This window comes from Oncorhynchus tshawytscha, linkage group LG03 (assembly GCF_018296145.1).
Source record: "Oncorhynchus tshawytscha isolate Ot180627B linkage group LG03, Otsh_v2.0, whole genome shotgun sequence".
NCBI lineage: Eukaryota > Metazoa > Chordata > Actinopteri > Salmoniformes > Salmonidae > Oncorhynchus > Oncorhynchus tshawytscha.
In genome coordinates, this window is record NC_056431.1 from 33,711,568 (window position 1) to 33,734,811 (window position 23,244).

Below are 23,244 nucleotides of genomic sequence, written 5' to 3' on the forward strand. Positions count from 1 at the left end.
GAGGGGACAATTCTGTAGTAAATGAATAGCATTCTCACTTAAGTACTCAAAAAATATACAATTGTACTTGATACAAGAGTCAAAAACAACAGGTGTAGACAGTACCGTGAAATACTTACAAGCATTTAACCAACAGTAGAGTAAAGAAAAATACAACCCCCCCCCCGCAAAAAAGGAATGCAAGTAACAAATCATTAAAGAGCAGAAGTAAAACAACAATAGGGAGGCTATACAGACGTGGCAAAAAGTTTTGAGAATGACACAAATACACTGCTCAAAAAAATAAAGGGAACACTAAAATAACATCCTAGATCTGAATGAATGAAATATTCTTATTAAATACTTTTTTCTTTACATAGTTGAATGTGCTGAAAACAAAATCACAAAAATGATCAATGGAAATAAAATTACCAACCCATGAAGGTCTGGATTTGGAGTCACACTCAAAATTAAAGTGGAAAACCACACTACAGGCTGATCCAACTTTGATGTAATGTCCTTAAAACAAGTCAAAATGAGGCTCAGTAGTGTGTGGCCTCCACGTGCCTGTATGACCTCCCTACAACACCTGGGCATGCTCCCAATGAGGTGGCGGATGGTCTCCTGAGGGATCTCCTCCCAGACCTGGACTAAAGCATCCGCCAACTCCTGGACAGTCTGTGGTGCAACGTGGCATTGGTGGATGGAGCGAGACATGACAGCCCAGATGTGCTCAATTGGATTCAGGTCTGGGGAATGGGCGGGCCAGTCCATAGCATCAATGCCTTCCTCTTGCAGGAACTGCTGACACACTCCAGCCACATGAGGTCTAGCATTGTCTTGCATTAGGAGGAACACAGGGCCATCCGCACAGGCATATGGTCTCACAAGGGGTCTGAGGATCTCATCTCGGTAACTAATGGCAGTCAGGCTTCCTCTGGCGAGCACATGGAGGGCTGTGCGGCCCCCCAAAGAAATGCCACCCCACACCATGACTGACCCACCGCCAAACCGGTCATGCTGGAAGATGTTGCAGGCAGCAGAACGTTCTCCACGGCGTCTCCAGACTCTCACGTCTGTCACATGTGCTCAGTGTGAACCTGCTTTCATCTGTGAAGAGCACAGGGCGCCAGTGGCGAATTTGCCAATCTTGGTGTTCTCTGGCAAATGCCAAACGTCCTGCACGGTGTTGGGCTGTAAGCACAACGCCCACCTGTGGACATCGGGCCCTCATACCACCCTCATGGAGTCTGTTTCTGACCGTTCGATGCAGACACATGCACATTTGTGGCCTGCTGTAGGTCATTTTGCAGGGATCTGGCAGTGCTCCTCCTGCTCCTCCTTGCACAAAGGCGGAGGTAGCGGTCCTGCTGCTGGGTTGTTGCCCTCCTACGGCCTCCTCCACGTCTCCTGATGTACTGGCCTGTCTCCCGGTAGCGCCTCCATGCTCTGGACCCCACGCTGACAGACACAGCAAACCTTCTTGCCACAGCTCGCATTGATGTGCCATCCTGGATGAGCTGCACTACCTGAGCCACTTGTGTGGGTTGTAGACTCCGTCTCATGCTACCACTAGAGTGAAAGCACCGCCAGCATTCAAAAGTGACCAAAACATCAGCCAGGAAGATTAGGAACTGAGAAGTGGTCTGTGGTCCCCACCTGCATAACCACTCCTTTATTGGGGGTGTCTTGCTAATTGCCTATAATTTCCACCTGTTGTCTATTCCATTTACACAACAGCATGTGAAATTTATTGTCAATCAGTGTTGCTTCCTAAGTGGACAGTTTGATTTCACAGAAGTGGGATTGACTTGGAGTTACATTGTGTTGTTTAAGTGTTCCCTTTATTTTTTTGAGCAGTGTATTAATTTTCACCAAGTTTGCTGCTTCAGTGTCTTTAGATATTTTTGTCAGATGTTACTATGGAAAACTGAAGTATAATTATAAGCATTTCATGAGTGTCAAAAGCTTATATTGACAATTACATGAAGTTGATGCAAAGAGTCAATATTTGCAGTTTTGACCTTTTTTCAAGACCTCTGCAATCTGTCCTGGCATGCGGTCAATTAACTTCTGGGCGACATCCTGACTGATGGCAGCCCATTCTTGTATAATCAACGCTTGGAGTTTCAGAATATGTGGGTTTTTGTTTGTCCACCTGCCACTTGAGGATTGACCACAACTTCTCAATGGGATAAGGTCTGGGGAGTTTCCTGGCCATATACCCGAAATATCGATGTTTTGTTCCCCGAGCCACTTAGTTATCACTTTTGCCTTATGGCAAGGTGCTCCATCATGCTGGAAAAGGCATTGTTCGTCACCAAACTGTTCCTGGATGGTTGGGAGAAGTTGATCTCGGAGGATGTGTTGGTACCATTCTTCATGACTGTGTTCAGAGAAAATGACCCCAGTCCTCAGCAGTCCAATCCCTGTACCTTTTGCAGAATATCAGTCTGTCCCTTGTGTTTTTCCTGGGGAGAATTGGCTTCTTTGCTGCCCTTCTTGACATCAGGCCATCCTCCAAAAGGATTCGCCTCACTGCGCGTGTAGATGCACTCACACCTGCCTGCTGCCATTCCTGAGCAAGCTCTGTGCTTGTGGTGCCCCAATCCCGCAGCTGAATCAACTTTAGGAGACGGTCCTGGCGCTTGCTGGACTTTTTTTGGGCACCCTGATGCCTTCTTCTGCTCTCCTTGAAGTTTTTGATGATCAAATAAATGGTTGAATTAGGTGCAATCTCAACCATGGTTGACAGAGGAAGAACAATGATTCCAAGCACCACCCTCCTTTTGAAGTTTCCAGTCTGTTATTCGAACGCAATCAGCATGACAGAGTGATCTCCAGCCTTGTCCTCGTCAACACTCACACCTGTGTTAATGAGAGAATCACTGACATGATGTCAGCTGGCAGGGCTGAAAATGCAGTGGAAATGTTTTTGGGGGATTCGGTTCATTTGCATGGCAAAGAGGGGACTTTGCAATTAATTGCAATTCATCTGATCACTCTTCATAACATTCTGGAGTATATGCAAATTGCCATCATACAAACTGAAGCAGCAGACAGTGAAAATTCATATTTGTGTCATTCTCAAAACTTTTGGCCACGACTGTATACATGGGGTACCGGTTAGTTAAAGTGACTATGCATAGAAAATAACAGAGTAGCTGCAGCGTCAAAGTGGGGGGGCAATGCAAATAGTCTGGGTAGCCATTTCATTATACGTTCTGGAGCCTTATGGATTCGGGGTAGAAGCTGTTTAGAAGCATTTTGGACCGAAACTTGCCGCTCCGGTACCGCTTGCTGTGCGGTAGCAGAGAGAACAGGGGTGGCAGGTGGCCTAGTGGTTAGACCGTTGGGCCAGTAACCGAAAGGTTGCTAGATCGAATTCCCGAACAGACACTGTTCCAAAGCCGTCATTGTAATTAAGAATTTGTTCTCAACTGACCTGCCTAGTTAAATAATGACTAGGGTGGCTGGAGTCTGAGAATTTGGTGCAGCTATAGAATTTGAGTATCTGAGGACACATACCAAATATTTTCGGTCTCCTGAGGGGGAATAGGCTTTGTCGTGCCCTCTTCACAACTGTCTTGGTGTGCTTGGACCATGATAGTTTGTTGGTGATGTGGACACCAAGGAAATTGAAGCTCTCAACCTGTTCCACTACAGCCTGTCGATGAGATTGGGGGCGTGCTCGGTCCTCCTTTTCTTGTAGTCCACAATCATCTCCTTTGTCTTGATCACATTGAGGGAGAGGTTGTTGTCCTTGCACCACACGCACAGGTCTCTGATTTCCTCCCTATAGGCTGTCTCGTCGTTGATCAGGCCAACAACTGTTGTGTCATGCGCAAACTTAATGGTGGTATTGGAGTCGTGCCTGGCCGTGCAGTCATGAGTGAACAGAGGAGAGGACTGAACACGCATCCCTGAGGGGTCCCATTGTTGAGGATCAGCGTGGCGGATGTGTTGTTACCTACCCTTACCACGTCCCGTCAGGAAGTCCAGGATCCAGTTGCAGAGGGAGGTGTTTTGTACCAGGGTCCTTAGCTTAGGGATGAGCTTTGAGGGCACTACGGTGTTGAATGCTGAGCTGAAGTCAATGAATAGCATTCTCACTTAGGTGTTCCTTTTGTCCAGGTGTGAAAGGGCAGTGTTGAGTGCAATAGAGATTGCATCATCTGTGGATCTGTTTGGGCGGTATGCAAATTGGAGTGGGTCTAGGATTTCTGAGATAAGGGTGTTGATGTGAGCCATGACCAGCCTTTCAAAGCACTTCGTGGCTACAGACATGAGTGCTACGGGTCGGTAGTTATTTAGGCAGGTTACCTTAGTGTTCTTGGGCACAGGGACTATGGTGGTCTGCTTGAAACATGTTGGTATTACAGACTCGGTTAGAGACAGGTTAAAAATGTCAGTGAAAACACTTGCAAGTTGGTCAGCGCACACTCGGAGTAGACGTCCAGATAATCTGTCTGGCCTTGCGGCTTTGTGAATGTTGACCTGTAGGTCTTACTCACATCGGCTGCAGAGAGCATGATCACACAGTCGTCGGGAACAGCTGATGCTCTCTTGCATGTTTCAGTGTTACTTGCCTCGAAGCGAGCATAGAAGTAAGTTAGCTTGTCTAGTGTAAATCCCGCTTGTCAGACTCATTAAAGAAAAATTATTTGTCCAATTCAAGGTGAGTAATCGCTGTTCTGATGTCTAGAAGCTCTTTTCGGTCATAAGAGAAGGTAGCAGCACCATTATGTACAAAAAAGTTAAACAAAGCGAAAAAAATAAAAATAAATTGCAGTTGGTGAAGTGCCCATAAAACAGCAGCCATCCTCTCCGGCGCCAATATCCCTGTCCTCTTATCTCGGTGGGTGAGGAATTGAGATTGTGTCATCTATTAATCTGTTGGGGCAGTACGCAAATTAGAGTGGGTGGCTGGGATGGTGGAGTTAATGTTTTTTTTATTTATTTTACCTTTATTTAACCAGGCAAGTCAGTTAAGAACAAATTATTATTTTCAATGACGGCCTAGGAACAGTGGGTTAACTGCCTGTTCAGGGGCAGAACGACAGATTTGTACCTTGTCAGCTCGTGTGCCATAACCAGCCTGTCAAAGCACTTCATGAATACTGAAGTGAGAGCTACAGGGGGTAGTATTTGTGGCATGAAGCCTTAGAGTTCTTAGGAAGCGGAATGATTGTGGTCATTTTAAAAACAAAGGGGATTACAGAATAGGACAAGGAGAGATTGAAAAATGACCATGAATATGCCTAACAGCTGTTCTGCGCATGCTCTGAGAACACGCCCTGGAATACCATCGGAACCCGCAGACTTGCGGGTGTTGACCTGATTAAAGACCCTTCTCACGTCGGCATCGGAGACCGAGATCACCCAGTCCTCTGGGTTGGTGACGGCCCTCACACCCAGCTCGATGTTGTAGTAAGGAAATCAGAAAATTGAAATAAATGCATTCGGCCCTAATCTATATATTCAACATGACTGGGAATATAGATATGCATCTGTTGGTAACAGATACCTGTGGATCAGAAAACCAGTCAGTATGTGAGGACCACCATTTGCCTAATGCAGCGCATCACAACTCCTTCGCATTGAGTTGATGAGGCTGTTGATTGTGGCCTGTGGTATGTTGTCCCACTCTTCAATGGCTGTGCGAAGTTTCTGGATATGGGCGGGAACTGGAACATGTTGTCGTACATATCGAACCAGAGCATCTCAAACATGCTCAATGAGTTCAATGCGTGACATGTCTGGTGAGTATGCAGGCAATTTTCAGCTTTCAGGAATTGTGTACAGATCCTTGTGACATGGGGCCGTGCATTATCATGCTGAAACACGAGGTGATGGCGGTGGATGAATGGCACGACAATGGGCCTCAAGGTTTTGTCACGGTATCGCTGTGCATTAAAATTGCCATCGGTAAAATTGTGTTTGTTGTCCATAGCTTATGCCTGCCCATACCATAACCCCACTGCCACCATGGGGCACTCTGTTCACAACGTTAACATAAGCAAACCGCTCTCCCACACGATGCCATTTACATGGTCTGCGGTTGAGAGGCCGGATGGACCTACTGCCAAATTCTCTAAAACGACATTGGAGGCGGCTTACGGTAGAGCATTCAATTTCCTGGCAACAGCTGTTGTGGACTTTCCTGCAGTCAACATGCCAACTGCACGCTCCCTCAAAACTTGAAACATCTATGGCATTGTGTTGTGTGACAAAACTGCACATTTTAGAGTGGCCTTTTATTGTCCCCAGCACAAGGTGCATCTGTGTAACAATCATGCTGTTTAGCTTCTTGATATGTCACAACTGTCAGGTGGATGGATTATCTGGCAAAGGATAAATGCTCACTAACAGGGCCATAAACAAATTTGTGCACAAAATTTGAGAGAAAAACGCTTATGTATGGAACATTTCTGGGATATTTTATTTCAGCTCATAAAACATGGGACCAACAGTCAACATGTTAATATTATTAATATTTTTGTTCAGTATTTAAATTAACAAATGAACTAACTGCTGGATTAGTCAGCATATACCTCACAGACATACACATGTCCATGGACCAGGGTTCAGTAGATGGAAACTATAAAAGGAACATTTTCCTTTCGCCTCAAGAGGGGTGCGAATTCAGGTACACGATCACACCCTCTCCCCTTGATGCTTTACCTTTATAATAGCATTATATCCTATATTTAACTAAGTGACATGCTATAGAGAATCCATCGTCCCTCAGCCTTTCCTATTCAGTGTCAATACCTACACTCTCAACCTCACAAACATCAACTGTGGGGTGGAAGAGGGAAAGATCCTAGTATATAACAATCCTAATGGGTTAGCCAGTGTGACATACTCATCTCAATTAAGAATAGTCTCTTTCACATCTTCCATCTGCACTTTCCTTTTATTGCTTCCAAATATAACCACAGGGCACCGACACCATCTATTTATACCGATTAGTGACTATCCATGGAGGATATTTCAAATGCACCCTGTTCAGATATAAACAACTTAATTATTTCATTTATGGCTATAAATACTCTATTGAAAGCCTATGCTGACGTCTGGGATGACGTGAAATAAGCGCAATTGGTGTCAGAAGTCGATCCGTCACATCTTCTATCTGATCTACCTATCCCATAATTGTTGAGGCGCTATGACAACACCTACTGTTTCACCTGCATCTAATTCTGGTGTCAGATGACGGCCACTGAAAGAAAAATCTACTCTCCTGCTTAGAGATTGTTGTTCAATCGAGTTAAACTGATATTGATTTTTCTTTAACAAAAGTACTGTGTTGCCGTCCTGTGTAACAATCATGCTGTTTAGCTTCTTGATATGTCACAACTGTCAGGTGGATGGACTAAAGTGCCAAATAAGAAGAACAATTAATGTAATAGACACCCAATTGTTTCCTTTTCTCTCTCTCCCCCGGTTCACCCTTTATATTGATACTAATGCACCAACGAAAGAGGAAACCTATTTAGAAGGGTCTTTGCTGAAAGGGGCAATCTGCAATTCAAACACTTGCAAATCAGTCATCGTTTAGGGAAACAGCTGGGTGATGGGGCTGGAGAAATGTTACCACTCAAATTCATAGGTCAGAGCTATGGATGGAAGGACTGGCTTTAAAAATTATAGTTTTAACCATGTTTTTAACCATGCAATATAGTGTTTGTTTACAATTGCATTATTTACAATCAAAGGAGTGAAACATGCTTATATTTTGGGTTATGATGGGGTTACACAAAGCATGAGGCATTTATAAGTTATATTTTTAAAGTATCATGAAGTACAAAAAATAAATGTAGTAATGACTGTCACAATTACAATTGACAATTTAATGGCATTTGAAAAATCAACATGTTGTTAATTGCCTGGAGTCCTCTTGGGTAATGCTACAAGCTTGGCATACCTGTATTTGGAGAGTTTCTCCCATTCTTCTCTGAAGATCCATTCAAGTTCTGTAGGTTGGATGGGGTGAATCGCTACACAGCTATTTACAGGTCTTTCGAGAGATGTTCGATCAGGTTCAAGACCAGACTCTGGCTGGACCACTCAAGGATATTCAGAGACTTGTCCCAAAGCCACTCCTGCATTGTCTTGGCCGGATGCTTAGGGTCATTGACTGGGGCAAAGGCAGGTTTTCATCAAGGATCTCTCTGTACTTCTCTCCATTCATCTTTCCCTCAATCCTGACTGGTCTCCCAGTCACTGCTGCTGAAAATAATTCCCACAACATGCTGCCATCACCACGCTTAACTGTAGGGATGGTGTCAGGTTTCCTCCAGACCAGACGCTTGGCATTCAGGACAAATAGTGTAATCTTGATTTCATCAGACCAGAGAATCTTGTTTCTCATGATCAGTGTCATTTAGGTGCATTTTGGCAAACTCCAAGCAGACTGTCATGTGTCTTTTACTGAGTGGCTTCAAGCTGGCCACTCTACCATGGGTGTCCTTCTGGAAGGTTCTTCAATCTCCACAGAGGAACTCTAAAGCTCTATCAGAGTGACCATCAGGTCACCTCCCTGACCAAAGCCCTTCTACCTCAGATTGCTCATTTTATCAGGGTGGCCAGCTCAAAGAAGAGCCTTGGTGGTTCCAAACTTCTTCCATTTAAGAATGATGGAGGCCACTGTTTTGGGGGGCCTTCGATGCTACATAAATGTTTTGGTACCCTTCCCCAGATCTGAGCAACGACACAATCCTGTCTCTGAGCTCTACAGACAATTCATTAAAAATCATGCAATGGTTTATCTCTGACATCCATTGTCAACTGTGGGAACTTATATAGACAGCTCTGTGCTTTTCTAAATCATATCCCATCAATTGGGATATACCACAGGTACCAACCACAGGTGGACTCCAAGTTGTAGAAACATCTCAAGGTTGAACAAAGATATACTTGAGCTCAATTTCTTATAGTAAAGGCTCTGAATTCTTATGTAAATCAGGCATTTAAAAAAAAACGATATATATGAATTAGTTTTCACTTTGTCATTATGGGTTACTGTGTATACATGAATGATGAAAACACTTTATTTAATCCATTTCAGAATAAGGCTGTAACAAAATGTGAAAAAAAGTGAAAGGGTCCAAGTTTGGACAGGCTTTTTCTTTATTTTTATTATTTTCTACATTGTAGAACAAGAGCGAAGGCATCAAAACTATGAAATAATTTAATGTAGTAACCAAAAAAGTGTTATTTATATACAATATATTTGAGATTCTACATTCGCGCTACCCTCTGCAGTGCCTTGCGATCGAAGGACGAACAGTTACCATACCCGTCAGTGATGCAACCCATCAGGATGCTCATGATGGTTCAGCTGTTGATTCCATATATGTGTTATTTCATAGTTTTGATGTCTTCACTATTATTCTACAGTCGTGAACACAAGTTTTGAGAATTACACAAATATACATTTTCACAAGATCTGCTGCCTCCGTCTTTAGATATTTTTGTCAGATGTTACTATGGAATACTGAAGTATAATTACAAGCATTTCATAAGTATCAAATGCTTTTATTGACAATTACATGAAGTTGATGCAAAGAGTCAATATTTGCAGTGTTGACCCTTCTTTTTCAAAACCTCTGCAATCCGTCCTGGCATGCTGTCAATTAACTTCTGGGCAGTCCAGTCTTGCATAATCAATGCTTGGAGTTCGTCAGAATTTGTGGGGTTTTGTTTGTTCACCAGCCTCTTGACGATTGACCACAAGTTCTCAATGGGATTAAGGTCTGGGGAGTTTCCTGGCCATGGACCCAAACTATCAATGTGTTGTTCCCCGAGCCACTTAGTTATCACTTTTGCCTTATGGCAAGGTGCTCCATCATGCTGGAAAAGACACTGTTCATCACCAAACTGTTCTTGGATGGTTGGGAGAAGTTGATCTCGGAGGATGTGTTGGGCAAAATTGTGAGAGCCCACTCCCTTGGCTGAGAAGCAAACCCACACATGAATGGTCTCAGGATGCTTTACAGTTGGCACGACACAGGACTGATGGTAGCGCTCACCTTGTCTTCTCCGGACAAGCATTTTTCCGGAAGCCCCAAACAATCGGAAAGGAGCTTCATCAGAGAAAATGACTTTACCCCAGTCCTCAGCAGTCCAATCCCTGTATCTTTTGCAGAATATCAGTCTGTCCTGATGTTTTTCCTGGAGAGAAGTGGCTTCTTTGCTGCCCTTCTTGACACCAGGCCGTTCTCCAAAAGTATTCGCCTCACTGTGCGTGCAGATGCACTCACACCGGCCTGCCCTTTTTGTGCAAAGCAATGATGGCGGCACGTGTTTCCTTGCAGGTAACCATGGCTGACAGAGGAAGAACAATGATTCCAAGCACCACCCTCCTTTTGAAGCTTCCAGTCTGTTATTCGAACTCAATCAGCATGACAGAGTGATCTCCAAACTTGTCCTCATCAACACTCACACCTGTGTTAATGAGAGAATCACTGACATGATGTCAGCTGGTCCTTTTGTAGCAGAGCTGAAATGCAGTGGAAATGTTTTTGAGGGATTCAGTTCATATGCATGGCAAAGAGGGACTTTGCAATTTATTGCAATTCATCTGATCACTCTTCATAACATTCTGGAGTACATGCAAATTGCCATCATACAAACTGAGGCAGCAGACTTTGTGAAAATTAATATCTGTGTCATTCTCAAAACTTTTGGCCACGACTGTACAATGTAAAACAAAAAATAGTTTTAAAAGATCATAAAAACACTTGAATGAGAAGGTGTTCATAAGCTTTTGAACGGTAGTGTAGTGTAGTGTATATATATGTTTGGGGTCACTTAGAAATAGACTGACGAGTTTCAGAAGAAAGTTATTTGTGTCTGGTCATTTTCAGCCTGTAATCGAACCCACAAATGCTGATGCGCCAGATACTCAACTAGTCTAAAGAAGGCCAGTTTTACTGCTTCTTTAAAAAACACAGTTATCTGTGCTAACATAATTGCAAAAGGGTCTTCTAATGATCAATTAGCCTTTTAAAATGATAAACTTGGATTAACTAACACAACATACCATTGGAACACAGGAGTGATGGTTGCTAATAATGGGCCTCTGTAGGCCTATTAGATATTCCATTCAAAATCTGCCTTTTCCAGCTACAATAGTCATGAACAATGTGTCAATGTATTTCTGATCAATGTTATGTTATTTTAATGGACAAAAAAATTTGCTTTTCTTTCAAAAACAATGACATTGCGAAATGACCAAACCTTTGAGCGGTAGTGCATATATATATATATATACACACACACACACACACACACACACACACACATTACAATTCCAGTGGGTCAGAAATGTACATACACGAAGTTGACTGTGCCTTTAAACAGCTTGGAAAATTCCAGAAAATTATGTCATGGCTTTAGAAGCTTCAGATAGACTGATTGACATCATTTGAGTCAATTGGAGGTATCCCTGTGGATGTATTTCAAGGCCTACCTTCATACTCAGTGCCACCTTGCTTGACATCATGGGAAAATCTAAATAAATCAGCCAAGACCTCAGAAAAAAAATGTAGACCTCCACAATTCCGGCTCATTCTTGGGAGCAATTTCCAAATGCCTGAAGGTACCACATTCATCTGTACAAACAATAGTACGCAAGTATAAACACCATTGGACCACGCAGCCGTCATACTGCTCAGGAAGGACACGTGTTCGGTCTCCTAGAGATGAACGTACTTTGGTGCGAAAAGTGCAAATCCCAGAACAGCAGCAAAGGACCTTGTGAAGATGCTAGAGGAAACAGGTACAAAATAATCTATATCGACAGTAAAAAAAAGTCATATATCGCCATAACCTGAAAGGCCGCTCAGCAAGGAAGAAGCCACTGCTCCAAAACCGCCATATAAAAAGCCAGACTACGGATTGCAACTGCACATGGTGACAAAGATCATATTTTTTGGAAAAATGTCCTCGTCTGATGAAACAAAAATAGAACTGTTTGGCCATAATGACCATCGTTATGTTTGGAGGAAAAAGGGAGGAGTCTTGCAGGCCGAAGAACAACATCCCAAACCGTGAAGCATGGGGGTGGCAGCATCATGTTGTGGGGGTGCTTTGCTGCAGGAGGGACTGGTGCACTTCACAAAATAAATGGCATCATGAGGTAGGAAAATGATGTGGATATATTGAAGCAACATCAAGACATCAGTCAGGAAGTTAAAGCTTGGTCGCAAATGGGTCTTCAAAATTAACAATGACCTCCAGCACACCACCAAAATGGCTCAAGGACAACATAGTCAATGTATTGGACTGGCCATCACAAAGCCCTGACCTCAATCGTATAGAAAATGTGTGGGCAGAACTGAAAAGGCATGTGCAAACAAGGAGGCCTACAAACCTGACTCAGTTACACCGGCTCTGTCAGGAGGAATGGGCCGAAATTCACCCAACTTATTGTGGGAAGCTTGTGGAAGGCTACCCAAAACATTTGACCCAAGTTTAACAATTTAAAGGCAATGCTACCCAATACTAATTGAGTGTATGTAAACTTCTGACCCAATGGGAATGTGATGAAAGAAATAAAAGCTGAAATAAATCACTCTGCTATTATTCTGACATTTCACATTCTTAAAATAAAGTGGTGATCCTAACTGACCTAAAACAGGGAATTTTTACTAGGATTAAATGTCAGGAATTGTGAAAAACAGTTTAAATGCATTTGGCTAAGGTGTATGTAAACTTCTGCAAAAGCAGCTTTATGCTGAGAGCCCAGTGTTTCTTCTACTATTACTTGAGCGAGACGCCCTGGCCTGATCCCAGACCTGTTTGTGTGTATGTTTGGGCTAAACAGCAGATTTGGGATCTGGCTAAGGAGGATGGTCTACGGTAGTTAATCTCAACTGGTTTTGCCTCGGGACCCAAATTGAACCAGGTTGTCTCAAACGCAGACACCTTAACAATACTAAAGAAAATAATTCAGAGATCAAATTATGAAAAACTGAGTTTAAATGTATTTGGCAAAGTTGTATGTAAACTTTCGACTTCAACTCTGTGTGTGTGCGTGCGTGCGTACACACATATATACATATATATACACTGCTCAAAAAAATGAAGGGAACACTTAAACACAATGTAACTCCAAGTCAATCACACTTCTGTGAAATCAAACTGTCCACTTAGGGAACAACACTGATTGACAATAAATGTCACATGCTGTTGTGCAAATGGAATAGACAACAGGTGGAAATTATAGGCAATTAGCAAGACACCCCCAATAAAGGAGTGGTTCCGCAGGTGGGGACCACAGACCACTTCTCAGTTCCTAAGCTTCCTGGCTGGTGTTTTGGTCACTTTTGAATGCTGGCGGTGCTTTCAATCTTGTGGTAGCATGAGACGGAGTCTACAACCCACACAAGTGGCTCAGGTAGTGCAGCTCATCCAGGATGGCACATCAATGCGAGCTGTGGCAAGAAGGTTGGCTGTGTCTGTCAGCGTAGTGTCCAGAGCATGGAGGCGCTACCAGGAGACAGGTCAGTACATCAGGAGACGTGGAGGAGGCCGTAGGAGGGCAACAACCCAGCAGCAGGACCGCTACCTCCGCCTTTGTGCAAGGAGGAGCAGGAGGAGCACTGCCAGAGCCCTGCAAAATGACCTCCAGCAGGCCACGAATGTGCATGTGTCTGCTCAAACGGTCAGAAACAGACTCCATGAGGGTGGTATGAGGGCCCGACGTCCACAGGTGGGGCTTGTGCTTACAGCCCAACACCGTGCAGGATGTTTGGCATTTGCCAGAGAACACCAAGATTGGCAAATTCGCCACGGGCGCCCTGTGCTCTTCACAGATGAAAGCAAGTTCACACTGAGCACATGTGACAGACGTGACAGAGTCTGGAGACGCCGTGGATAACGTTCTGCTGCCTGCAACATCTTCCAGCATGACCGATTTGGCGGTGGGTCAGTCATGGTGTGGGGTGGCATTTCTTTGGGGGGCCGCTCAGCCCTCCATGTGCTCGCCAGAGGTAGCCTGACTGCCATTAGGTACCGAGATGAGATCCTCAGACCCCTTGTGAGACCATATGCTGGTACGGTTGGCCCTGGGTTCCTCCTAATGCAAGACAATGCTAGACCTCATGTGGCTGGAGTGTGTCAGCAGTTCTTGCAAGAGGAAGGCATTGATGCTATGGACTGGCCCGCCCGTTCCCCAGGCCTGAATCCAATTCAGCACATCTGGGACATCATGTCTCGCTCCATCCACCAACGCCACGTTGCACCACAGACTGTCCAGGAGTTGGCGGATGCTTTAGTCCAGGTCCTTGAGTAGATCCCTCAGGAGACCATCCGCCACCTCATCAGGAGCATGCCCAGGCGTTGTAGGGAGGTCATACAGGCACGTGGAGGCCACACACACTACTGAGCTTCATTTTGACTCGTTTTAAGGACATTACACCAAAGTTGGAACAGCCTGTAGTGTGGTTTTCCACTTTAATTTTGAGTGTGACTCCAAATACATGGGTTGATAATTTGATTTCCATTGATCATTTTTGTGTGATTTTGTTGTCAGCACATTCAGCTATGTAAAGAAAAAAATATTTAATAAGAATATTTCATTCATTCAGATCTAGGATGGGTTATTTTAGTGTTCCCTTTATTTTTTTGAGCAGTATATATATATATATATATATATATATATATATATATATACACATATCCACACACACATAATTATGATCTGGTGTCGATATGAGTCTTACTTTTCAAGGGAGAGAGAGAGAGGAGAATGGGTGGGCGGGCGGCTGTGTAAACGAGCTGGACAGCCTGTTTGGTGGGGTGTGAGACAGACCAAAGAGGGGCGGGGCGGTGCCCGTTTGAATTAAGGATAGTGAATTGGAAGACCGGCTGTTGTACCTGTGTGCTTGTCCCGCTTATGCCTTAGGGGTCTGAGTCTGACTAGGGCCTGCTCACGCTGGTTCATTAATATGGGGCCAGGGAAAACAATGGGGCCTGGGAGGGAGAAAGAAACTTTCACATGCATGGACACAGCAGGGTCACAGATTGGGAGAGATACACAATTGTCACACTGCAGCATAACTACTAAAACGATAGCACAACACACTGCAAAATCACAAACACACACAAGCCAAGGGGAAAAATCACAAGGGCAAAACACTGAAATATGGGAAACACAATCATAGCAAGGACAAGGTAAGAGCACTGTCTTTCCATGCCTGTATTGTTTATGGCCCCACCCAGGTTACTGCACCCATCAACACACACACCAGCCACCAAACCTACACTAGCAAACACACACACCCTCCCCTTGTCACGATTCCCTCCTAGTAGTTGATGTTTTGGCTTTCCTCCTCCCCAATCACACAAACACCTTCCACTATCCCCTTATCTCCTATCCCCTATTCCCTACCCCTTTGTCCCAATCCCTTTCCATCCAATATTTCTTCCCTGCTTCAGCCTTTTCTCCATCCCAAACACAAACCCAACCCTATACCGTATCCCCTATCGATTCCTTGCCCGTACCTCGTCCCTCTTCCAGCCGATGTCGGCGGTTGATCCGCTGACGTTTCTCCTCCTGCCGGATCTGGATGTGCTCTTCGATGTTGACTCCTGGGGGGGGGGGGACAGGCACAGCTGAAACACACACCGCCCCGCGGGAGAGAGAACCAGGTGGAGGAGAGACAGAGACAACACACAACGTGGATGAATGGAGGGAGGAGACGACGACATGGAGAAGCGATGCATCTTCACATAGGATAGAATGATGTAAACCCATTGCCTTGAAACTGACATGAGGTCAGTTTACTGTTTCATTAGCCTCGACATCCTAACTAAATCACGCTAAATTGTTTAACATTACTAATTTAGTCTGGCATCCTCCAATAGAGGCACTTGGCCTGGCAAAAAAAAGTCCTATCAGAAATTATGGGCTGGTTGGTCTGATGATGTGATCCGCTTACAAATACATTTCATACAAAAACCCTCATTGCAGATGAGTACAAATTGATTAAATGTCCGGGGGTATCATTGGAAGGGGCCACAGTGTCTCCCGACCCTTCCTGTCTCAGCCTCCAGTATATATGCTGTAGTAGTTTGTGTGTCGGGGGGCTAGGGTCAGTCTGTTATATCTGGAGTATTTCTCCTGTCTTATCCGGTGTCCTGCGAGAATGTAAGTATGCTCTCTCTAATTCTCTATTTCTTTCTCTCTCGGAGGAGGAACTGAGCCCTAGGACCGTGCCTCGGGACTACCTGGTGCCTCCTTGCTGTCCCCAGTCCACCTGGCCGTGCTGCTGCTCCAGTTTCAACTGTTCTGCCTGCGGCAATGGAACCCTGACTTGTTCACCGGACGTGCTACCTGTCCCAGACCTGCTGTTTTCAACTCTCTAGAGACAGCAGGAGCAGTAGACATACTCTCAATGATCGGCTATGAAAAGCCAACTGACATTTACTCCTGAGGTACTGACCTGTTGCACCCTCAACAACCACTGTGATAATTATTATTTGACCCTGCTGGTCATTTATGAACATTTGAACATCTTGGCCTTGTTCTGTTATAATCTCTACCCGGCACAGCCAGAAAAGGACTGGCCACCCCTCATAGCCTGGTTCCTCTCTAGGTTTCCTCTTGGGTTCTGGCCTTTCCAGGCAGTTTTTCCTAGCCACTATTCTACACCTGCAATGCTTGCTGTTTGGTGTTTTAGGCTGGGTTTCTGTACAGCACTTTGTGACATCAGCTGATGTAAGAAGGGCTTCATAAATACATTTGATTGATTGGGCCGGCAGGGTAGCCTAGTGGTTAGAGCGTGTGACTAGTAACCGGAAGGTTGCGAGTTCAAACCCCCGAGCTGACAAGGTACAAATCTGTCGTTCTGCCCCTGAACAGGCAGTTAACCTAGGCCGTCATTGAAAATAAGAATTTGTTCTTAACTGACTTGCCTGGTTAAATAAAGGTAAAATAAAAATAAAAATGTAAATACATTTGACTGATTAAATGACGGCAATGCCAGACTGGATTGGTGAAGTGAAATAATAGTGCAATATAACGAGACTCAGTTTGAATTCCAAGGCTACAGTTTCACCCCCTTATCCTAGATCTAAGGGGCAGCATCGATCTTGAGCTATGGATGAAGAAAAACATGACAGACGTGCTACTAGCTAGCTGAAGTCTAAAGTTTACATACACTTAGGTTGGAGTCATTAAAACTCGTTTTTCAACCACTCCACAAATTTCTTGTTAACAAACTATAGTTTTGGCAAGTCAGTTAGGACATCTACTTTGTGCACGACAGAAGTAATTATCCAACAACTGCCTACAGACAGATTATTTCACTTAATCACAATTCCAGTGGGTCAGAAGTTTACATACACTAAATTGACTGTGCCTTTAAACAGCTTGGAAAATTCCAGAAAATTATGTCATGGCTTCAGAAGCATCTGATAGGCTGAGTCAATTGGAAGTGTACCTGTGGATGTATTTCAAGACCTACCTTCAAACACAGTGCCTCTTTCCTTGACGTCATGGGAAAATCAAAAGAAATCAGCCAAAAAATAAAATGGTAGACCTCAACAAGTCTGGTTCATCCTTGGGAGCAATTTCCAAATGCCTGAAGGTACCACGTTCATCTGTACAAACAACAGCAAGCATGTATAAACACCATGGGACCACCCAGCCGTCATACCGCTCAGGAAGGAGATGCATTCTGTCTCCTAGAGATGAACGTACTTTGGTGGGAAAAGTGCAAATCAATCCCAGAACAACAGCAAAGGACCTTGTGTAGATGCTGGAGGAAACAGGTACAAAATAATCTATATCCACAGTAAAACAAGTCCTATGTCGACATAACCTGAAAGGTCGCTCAGCAAGGAAGAAGCCACTGCTCCAAAACCGCCACAAAAAAAGCCAGAATACGGTTTGCAACTGCACATGTGGACAAAGATCATACTTTTTGGAGAAATGTCCTCTGGTCTGATGAAACTGTTTGCCATAATGACCATCGTTATGTTTGGAGGAAACATAACGATGGCTTGCAAGCCGAAAAACACCATCCCAACCGTGAAGCATGGGGGTGGCAGCATCATGTTGTGGGGGTGCTTTGCTGCAGGAGGGACTGGTGCACTTCACAAAATAAATGGCATCATGAGGTAGGAAAATGATGTGGATATATTGAAGCAACATCAAGACATCAGTCAGGAAGTTAAAGCTTGGTCGCAAATGGGTCTTCAAAATGAACAATGACCCCAAGCATACCACCAAAATGGCTTAAGGACAACATAGTCAAGGTATTGGAGTGGCCATCACAAAGCCCTGACCTCAATCGTATAGAAAATGTGTGGGAAAAACTGAAAAGGCGTGTGCGAACAAGGAGGCCTACAAACCTGACTCAGTTACACTAGCTCTGTCAGGAGGAATGGGCCAAAATTCACCCAACTTATTGTGGGAAGCTTGTGGAAGGCTACCCGAAACATTTGACCAAAGTTAAACAATTTAAAGGCAATGCTACCAAATACTAATTGAGAATATGTAAACTTCTGACCCAATGGGAATGTGATGAAAGAAATAAAAGCTGAAATAAATCACTCCACTATTATTCTGACATTTCACATTCTTAAAATAAAGTGATGATCCTAACTGACCTAAGACAGGGAATTTTTACTAGGATTAAATGTCAGGAATTGTGAAAAACTGAGTTTAAATGCATTTGGCTAAGGTGTAGGTAAACTTCCGACATCAACTGTGTATCATATTAATGCAAAAGCAGCTTTATGCTGAGAGCCCAGTGTTTCTTCTACTATTACTTGAACGAGACGCCCTGGCCTGATCCCAGACCTGTTTGTGTGTATGTCTGGGCTAAACAGCAGATTTGGGATCTGGCTAAGGAGGATGGTCTACGGTAGTTAATCTCAACTGGTTTTGCCTCGGGACCCAAATTGAACCAGGTTGTCTCAAACGCAGACACCTTAACTATACTGAAGAAAAATAATTCAGAGATCAAATTATTTAATAACTTTTTATCTGCACTTAGTCGATTAACACTGAAAGGCCTTTCAGGTTACAAGTACACGCTAGAGAATGTTGCCGGGCATCCTCTTATCAACCGACAAGGTGTGCAAACATAAGCACCAATGCTTGCTAAATAGTGCATAATCTATTGTAAAAGGTGTGTTGCATAAATAAATATTTGTGAGGAGAAAAAAAATAATATATATTTCCAAATTTGTAGAATTATAAACATATCCTTGACTCATATATATAAGGATATGTTTATAATTCTACAAATTCCTAGAAAAAACATAGGCCTACAGCCTATTTTAGTTTCCCTTACAATAAAAACATGACAGTGTAATCCATTTGAACAAACTTATTTGTAGATTCAATTATAGTAATAGATGTATAGTAATTAATCAAGTCCAGTTACAGCCTCATTTGACAAAGTAGAAATTAAAAAGATAATATGTGAAATTATTTTCTGTATTCCTAAACAAAAGCACCAGTACAATAACAATTGTAAAGGATGAATTCCATAAATAAATTGCATATTCATTTAATTTTACATTCATCATGTTACTATTACTAATTGCTTAGTAGCCATAACAATGCTGCTGTGCGAGTGGTCATGTACTGAATGCATGGACAACATGGATATCTAGGAAAAAGTATACATTTGGAAATAGAGCTTCACCTCTTGAATTATGAGAGTTATTTGACAAAGGTAAGTACAACAGAAACTGCCAAACATGCTCTTTCTGATACTATATAGAAATCAAAATGTTTTACCTGCATGTGACTCTGGAGGATATGATTAAGTGATGCTCCTCTCCATGTAAAATTACAAGATGTGCCCATTTCTTCATGTACAATTTGACAACTGATAGGCCTAATATTGTCACTGATCAGATTGTCAATTTAATTTTGTCTATAGGCTAACTCTTACTATGTGTGACATTATTTTTGGTATAGTTTAGATGTAGTTTCGATGGGCCAGCTGTGAAGGCTGACTGGCATCGTTTGTTTCCCGCTCATCAACTTGGATAGAGTCAAGGATATGTTTTGCATTAACCTAAAGGCCTACTACAACACAGCATGTTTTAATTTCCCTTACAATTAATTGGATTAGTAATGGAGCTACAGTAAATAAAAGAGTCAAGAACGATATCAACCCGCAAGGTGCTCGGTCATATTATTAAATAGGCAAAACAAACTCATCATTACACTATTACTGTTCTAAATTAAATCTACCTCTTCACCCTCATCATTCAGTTAGAAATCATTTAAATTCAATTGTAAAGTAACTTGCACAATTATCGCCCATTCGGTCTATTTCTCATTCACTCAGTGGGCTGGCATCGTTTGCTTCGCTGGATCGAGTCAAGGATATATGTTTAACATTATTCTAAAGGACTACTGCAACAAGTAGCATGTTTATGTTGCCCTTACAATAAATTAGCTTAGTAAGAGTTATAGTTAATAAAACAGTTCCATAACAGTTTCTTTTTACAAAGTAAAACTTAAGAGAATGGTATCAACCCCCAAGGAGCACTGTCAAATTGTTTGCTGCTGATAAATAGGCATAACAAACTCATGACACTGTAGTCTATCTAAATTAAATCAACCTCTTTACCCTCCTTATCATTCAGTTAGGCCTAATTTAAATTAGATTTTAAAGGTGCCAAATTACAGCCCATTCAACAATTTGTCATTCATTCAGTGAGAAGAGAAAGGCGCATTAGCACCTGGCTGGGTACCAATGTCCTACAGCACATTGTCTTGGTGGGTTAAGTTAGGAATAGGTGTGAAACAAGGTTCTGAACCTTTTTCTGTTTGTGATTTCTAACAAATGAGAAGTGTAAAATACAAACATTTAGGAAGTCAGGCAAGGCGCTGGACGTAGCATTTTTTTGGGGCTGATATTTTTTTAGGGCGTTGGCCTACGGCGGTTCTAGTGTTAAATTCAGATTGGGAAATACATATTTTTTACTCAGACACCTGCAACCTATTCAAAACTTCCTGCGACCCAAACCACCAGTTGAGAATCGCTGGTCTAGGGCAGGGCAGTAATTGCGGCTCAAGGACCACATCGGGATTTAAAAATTAAACGGAGGACCTCATTTCTTTTATGTTATTGTTGGAAAGAAAACTGAAATTGCTCTGTTGGTCCTAACCGCAAATAGCAGACAGAACCGTGGTTACATGAGTTACCTCTATGCTGTTATTTGGCTTGCGCCTGGTCTCGGGAAAACATTGGCTGAGACACGTAGCTATGGTAAAGCAGTATGCTGACATGGAATGACAGACAAAATAGAAGAAGAAAAGAAGCGGACAACAGCAATGGCTTGTAACTCGTGACAGAGTGCCTTCAGTAAGTATTCACACACCCCTTGACATTTTACAAATTTTGTTGTGTTACAGCCTGAATTTAAACTGGATTCAATTTTGATTTGTTGTAACTGGTCTACACACAGTACCCTATAACATTTTCAAAGGCTTTACTGAGATACAGTTCATTTAAGGCACTCACAGTAAATTTAAATAAATGCATTAGGCCCTAATCTACAGATTTCACATGACTGGGAATATGATCATACGCATCTGTCGGTCACAGACAGCTTAAAAGAAAAGGGCTGGAGCGTGGATCAGAAAACCAGTCAGTATCTGGTGTGACCACCATTTGCCTCATGTAGCACGACATATCCTTTGCAAAATTGATCAGGCTGTTGACTGCGGCATTGGAATCTTGTGCCACTCCTCTTCAATGGCTGTGCGATTGAAGCAGGAACTGGAACACGCTGTCGTACACGATCCAGAGCATTCCAAACATGCATCTGTGGCTTTGTGTTGTGTGACAAAACCGCACATTTTAGAGTGGCCTTTTATTATCCACAGCACAAGGTGCACCTGTGTAAGGATCATGCTGTTTAATCTGTTTCTTGATATGTCAAACCTGTCAATTGGAAGGATTATCTTGGCAAAGAAGAAATGTAAAAGAGATTTTTTGAGAGAAATCAGTTTTTTGTGCGTATGGATAATTGCTGTTGCGTTTATATTTTTTGTTCAGCGTAATTAAACATTTAAATCTGAAATATCTTGAGTTCATAAGTATTCAACCCCTTTGTTATGAAAAGACTAAATGAGTTCAGGAGTAAAAATGTCCTTAAGTCACATAAGAAGTTGCAAGGACTCACTCTGTGTGCAATAATACTTTTTAAAGTGATTTTTGAATTACCACCTAATTTCTGTACCCAACACATACAAAAACAGATTCAACCACAAAGACCAGAGAGATTATCCAAATGCCACTTAAAGGGCACCTATGTGCCCTATGGTAGATGGATTAAAAAAATAAAAGCAGACTGTGAATATCCCTTTGAGCATGGTGAAGTTATTAATTACGCTTTGTATGATGTGTCAACACACCCAGTCACTACAAAGATACAGGATCAACAACATGTTGGTTACTCCACAATACTAACCTAATTGACAGAGTGAAAAGGATGCCTATACAGAATAAAAAATATTCAAAAACATGCATCTTGTTTTCAACAAGGCACTGAAGTAATACTGCAAAAAATGTCCTGAATAAGAAGTGGTATGTTTGGGGCAAATCCAATGGAAAACATTACTGAGTACCAATCTCCACATTTCAATTATAGTGGTGGCTGCCTCATGTTATGGGTATGCTTGTAATCATTAAGGACCGGGGAGTTTTAAGGATAAAAAATAAACGGAATGGAACTAAGCACAAGCAAAATCATAGAGGCAAACCTGGTTCAGTCTGCTTTACACCAGACACTGGGAGAAGAATTGACCTTTCAGCAGGTCAATAACCTAAAACACATGGCTAAATCTACACTGGAGTTGCTATCCAAAAAAGTTCATGTTCCTGTTTTTACTTAAATCTGCTTGAAAATCTATGGCAATACTTGAAAATGGTTGGCTATCAACCACCAAATTCACAGAGCTTGAAGAATTTTGAAAAGAATTACGGGCAAATATTGTACAATTCAGAAGTGCAAAGCTCTTATAGACTTACACAGAAAGACTCACAGCTGTAATCGCTGCCAAAGGTGACAAACATGTATTGACATGGTATGAATACTTATGTAAATGAGATTTTCAAAACATTTGCAAAAATGTCGTTAAAAAAAATGAACTTTGTCATTATGGGGTATTATTGTCTGTAGAAGGGTGAGAAAAAAGTGTCATACATTTTGAATTCAGGCAGAACCACAACAAAATATGGAATAAGTCCAGGGGTGTGAATACTTTCTGAAGAA

The 23,244-nt window shown here is 42.7% G+C and overlaps 1 protein-coding gene across 23 annotated transcripts in view; it reads right to left on the reverse strand.

Annotated features, from left to right (window-relative positions):
- Window positions 1-23,244, reverse strand: part of LOC112234653 (E3 ubiquitin-protein ligase MYCBP2-like) — a 326,118-nt gene that overhangs the window by 209,757 nt on the left and 93,117 nt on the right. For 17 of the 23 annotated variants that reach the window (XM_042314737.1, XM_024402891.2, XM_042314652.1 and 14 more), the window contains exons 17-18: window positions 15,496-15,606; window positions 14,869-14,964 (exon numbers count right to left, since the gene is read on the reverse strand). The exons of 1 other annotated variant lie outside the window; for it this stretch is intronic. In XM_042314737.1, coding sequence (XP_042170671.1) covers window positions 14,869-14,964; window positions 15,496-15,606 — 207 coding nt within the window. The remainder of the gene's footprint in view (window positions 1-14,868; window positions 14,965-15,495; window positions 15,607-23,244) is intronic. 5 more of the 23 variants (XM_042314744.1, XM_042314728.1, XM_042314624.1 and 2 more) reach the window with 3 other exon arrangements.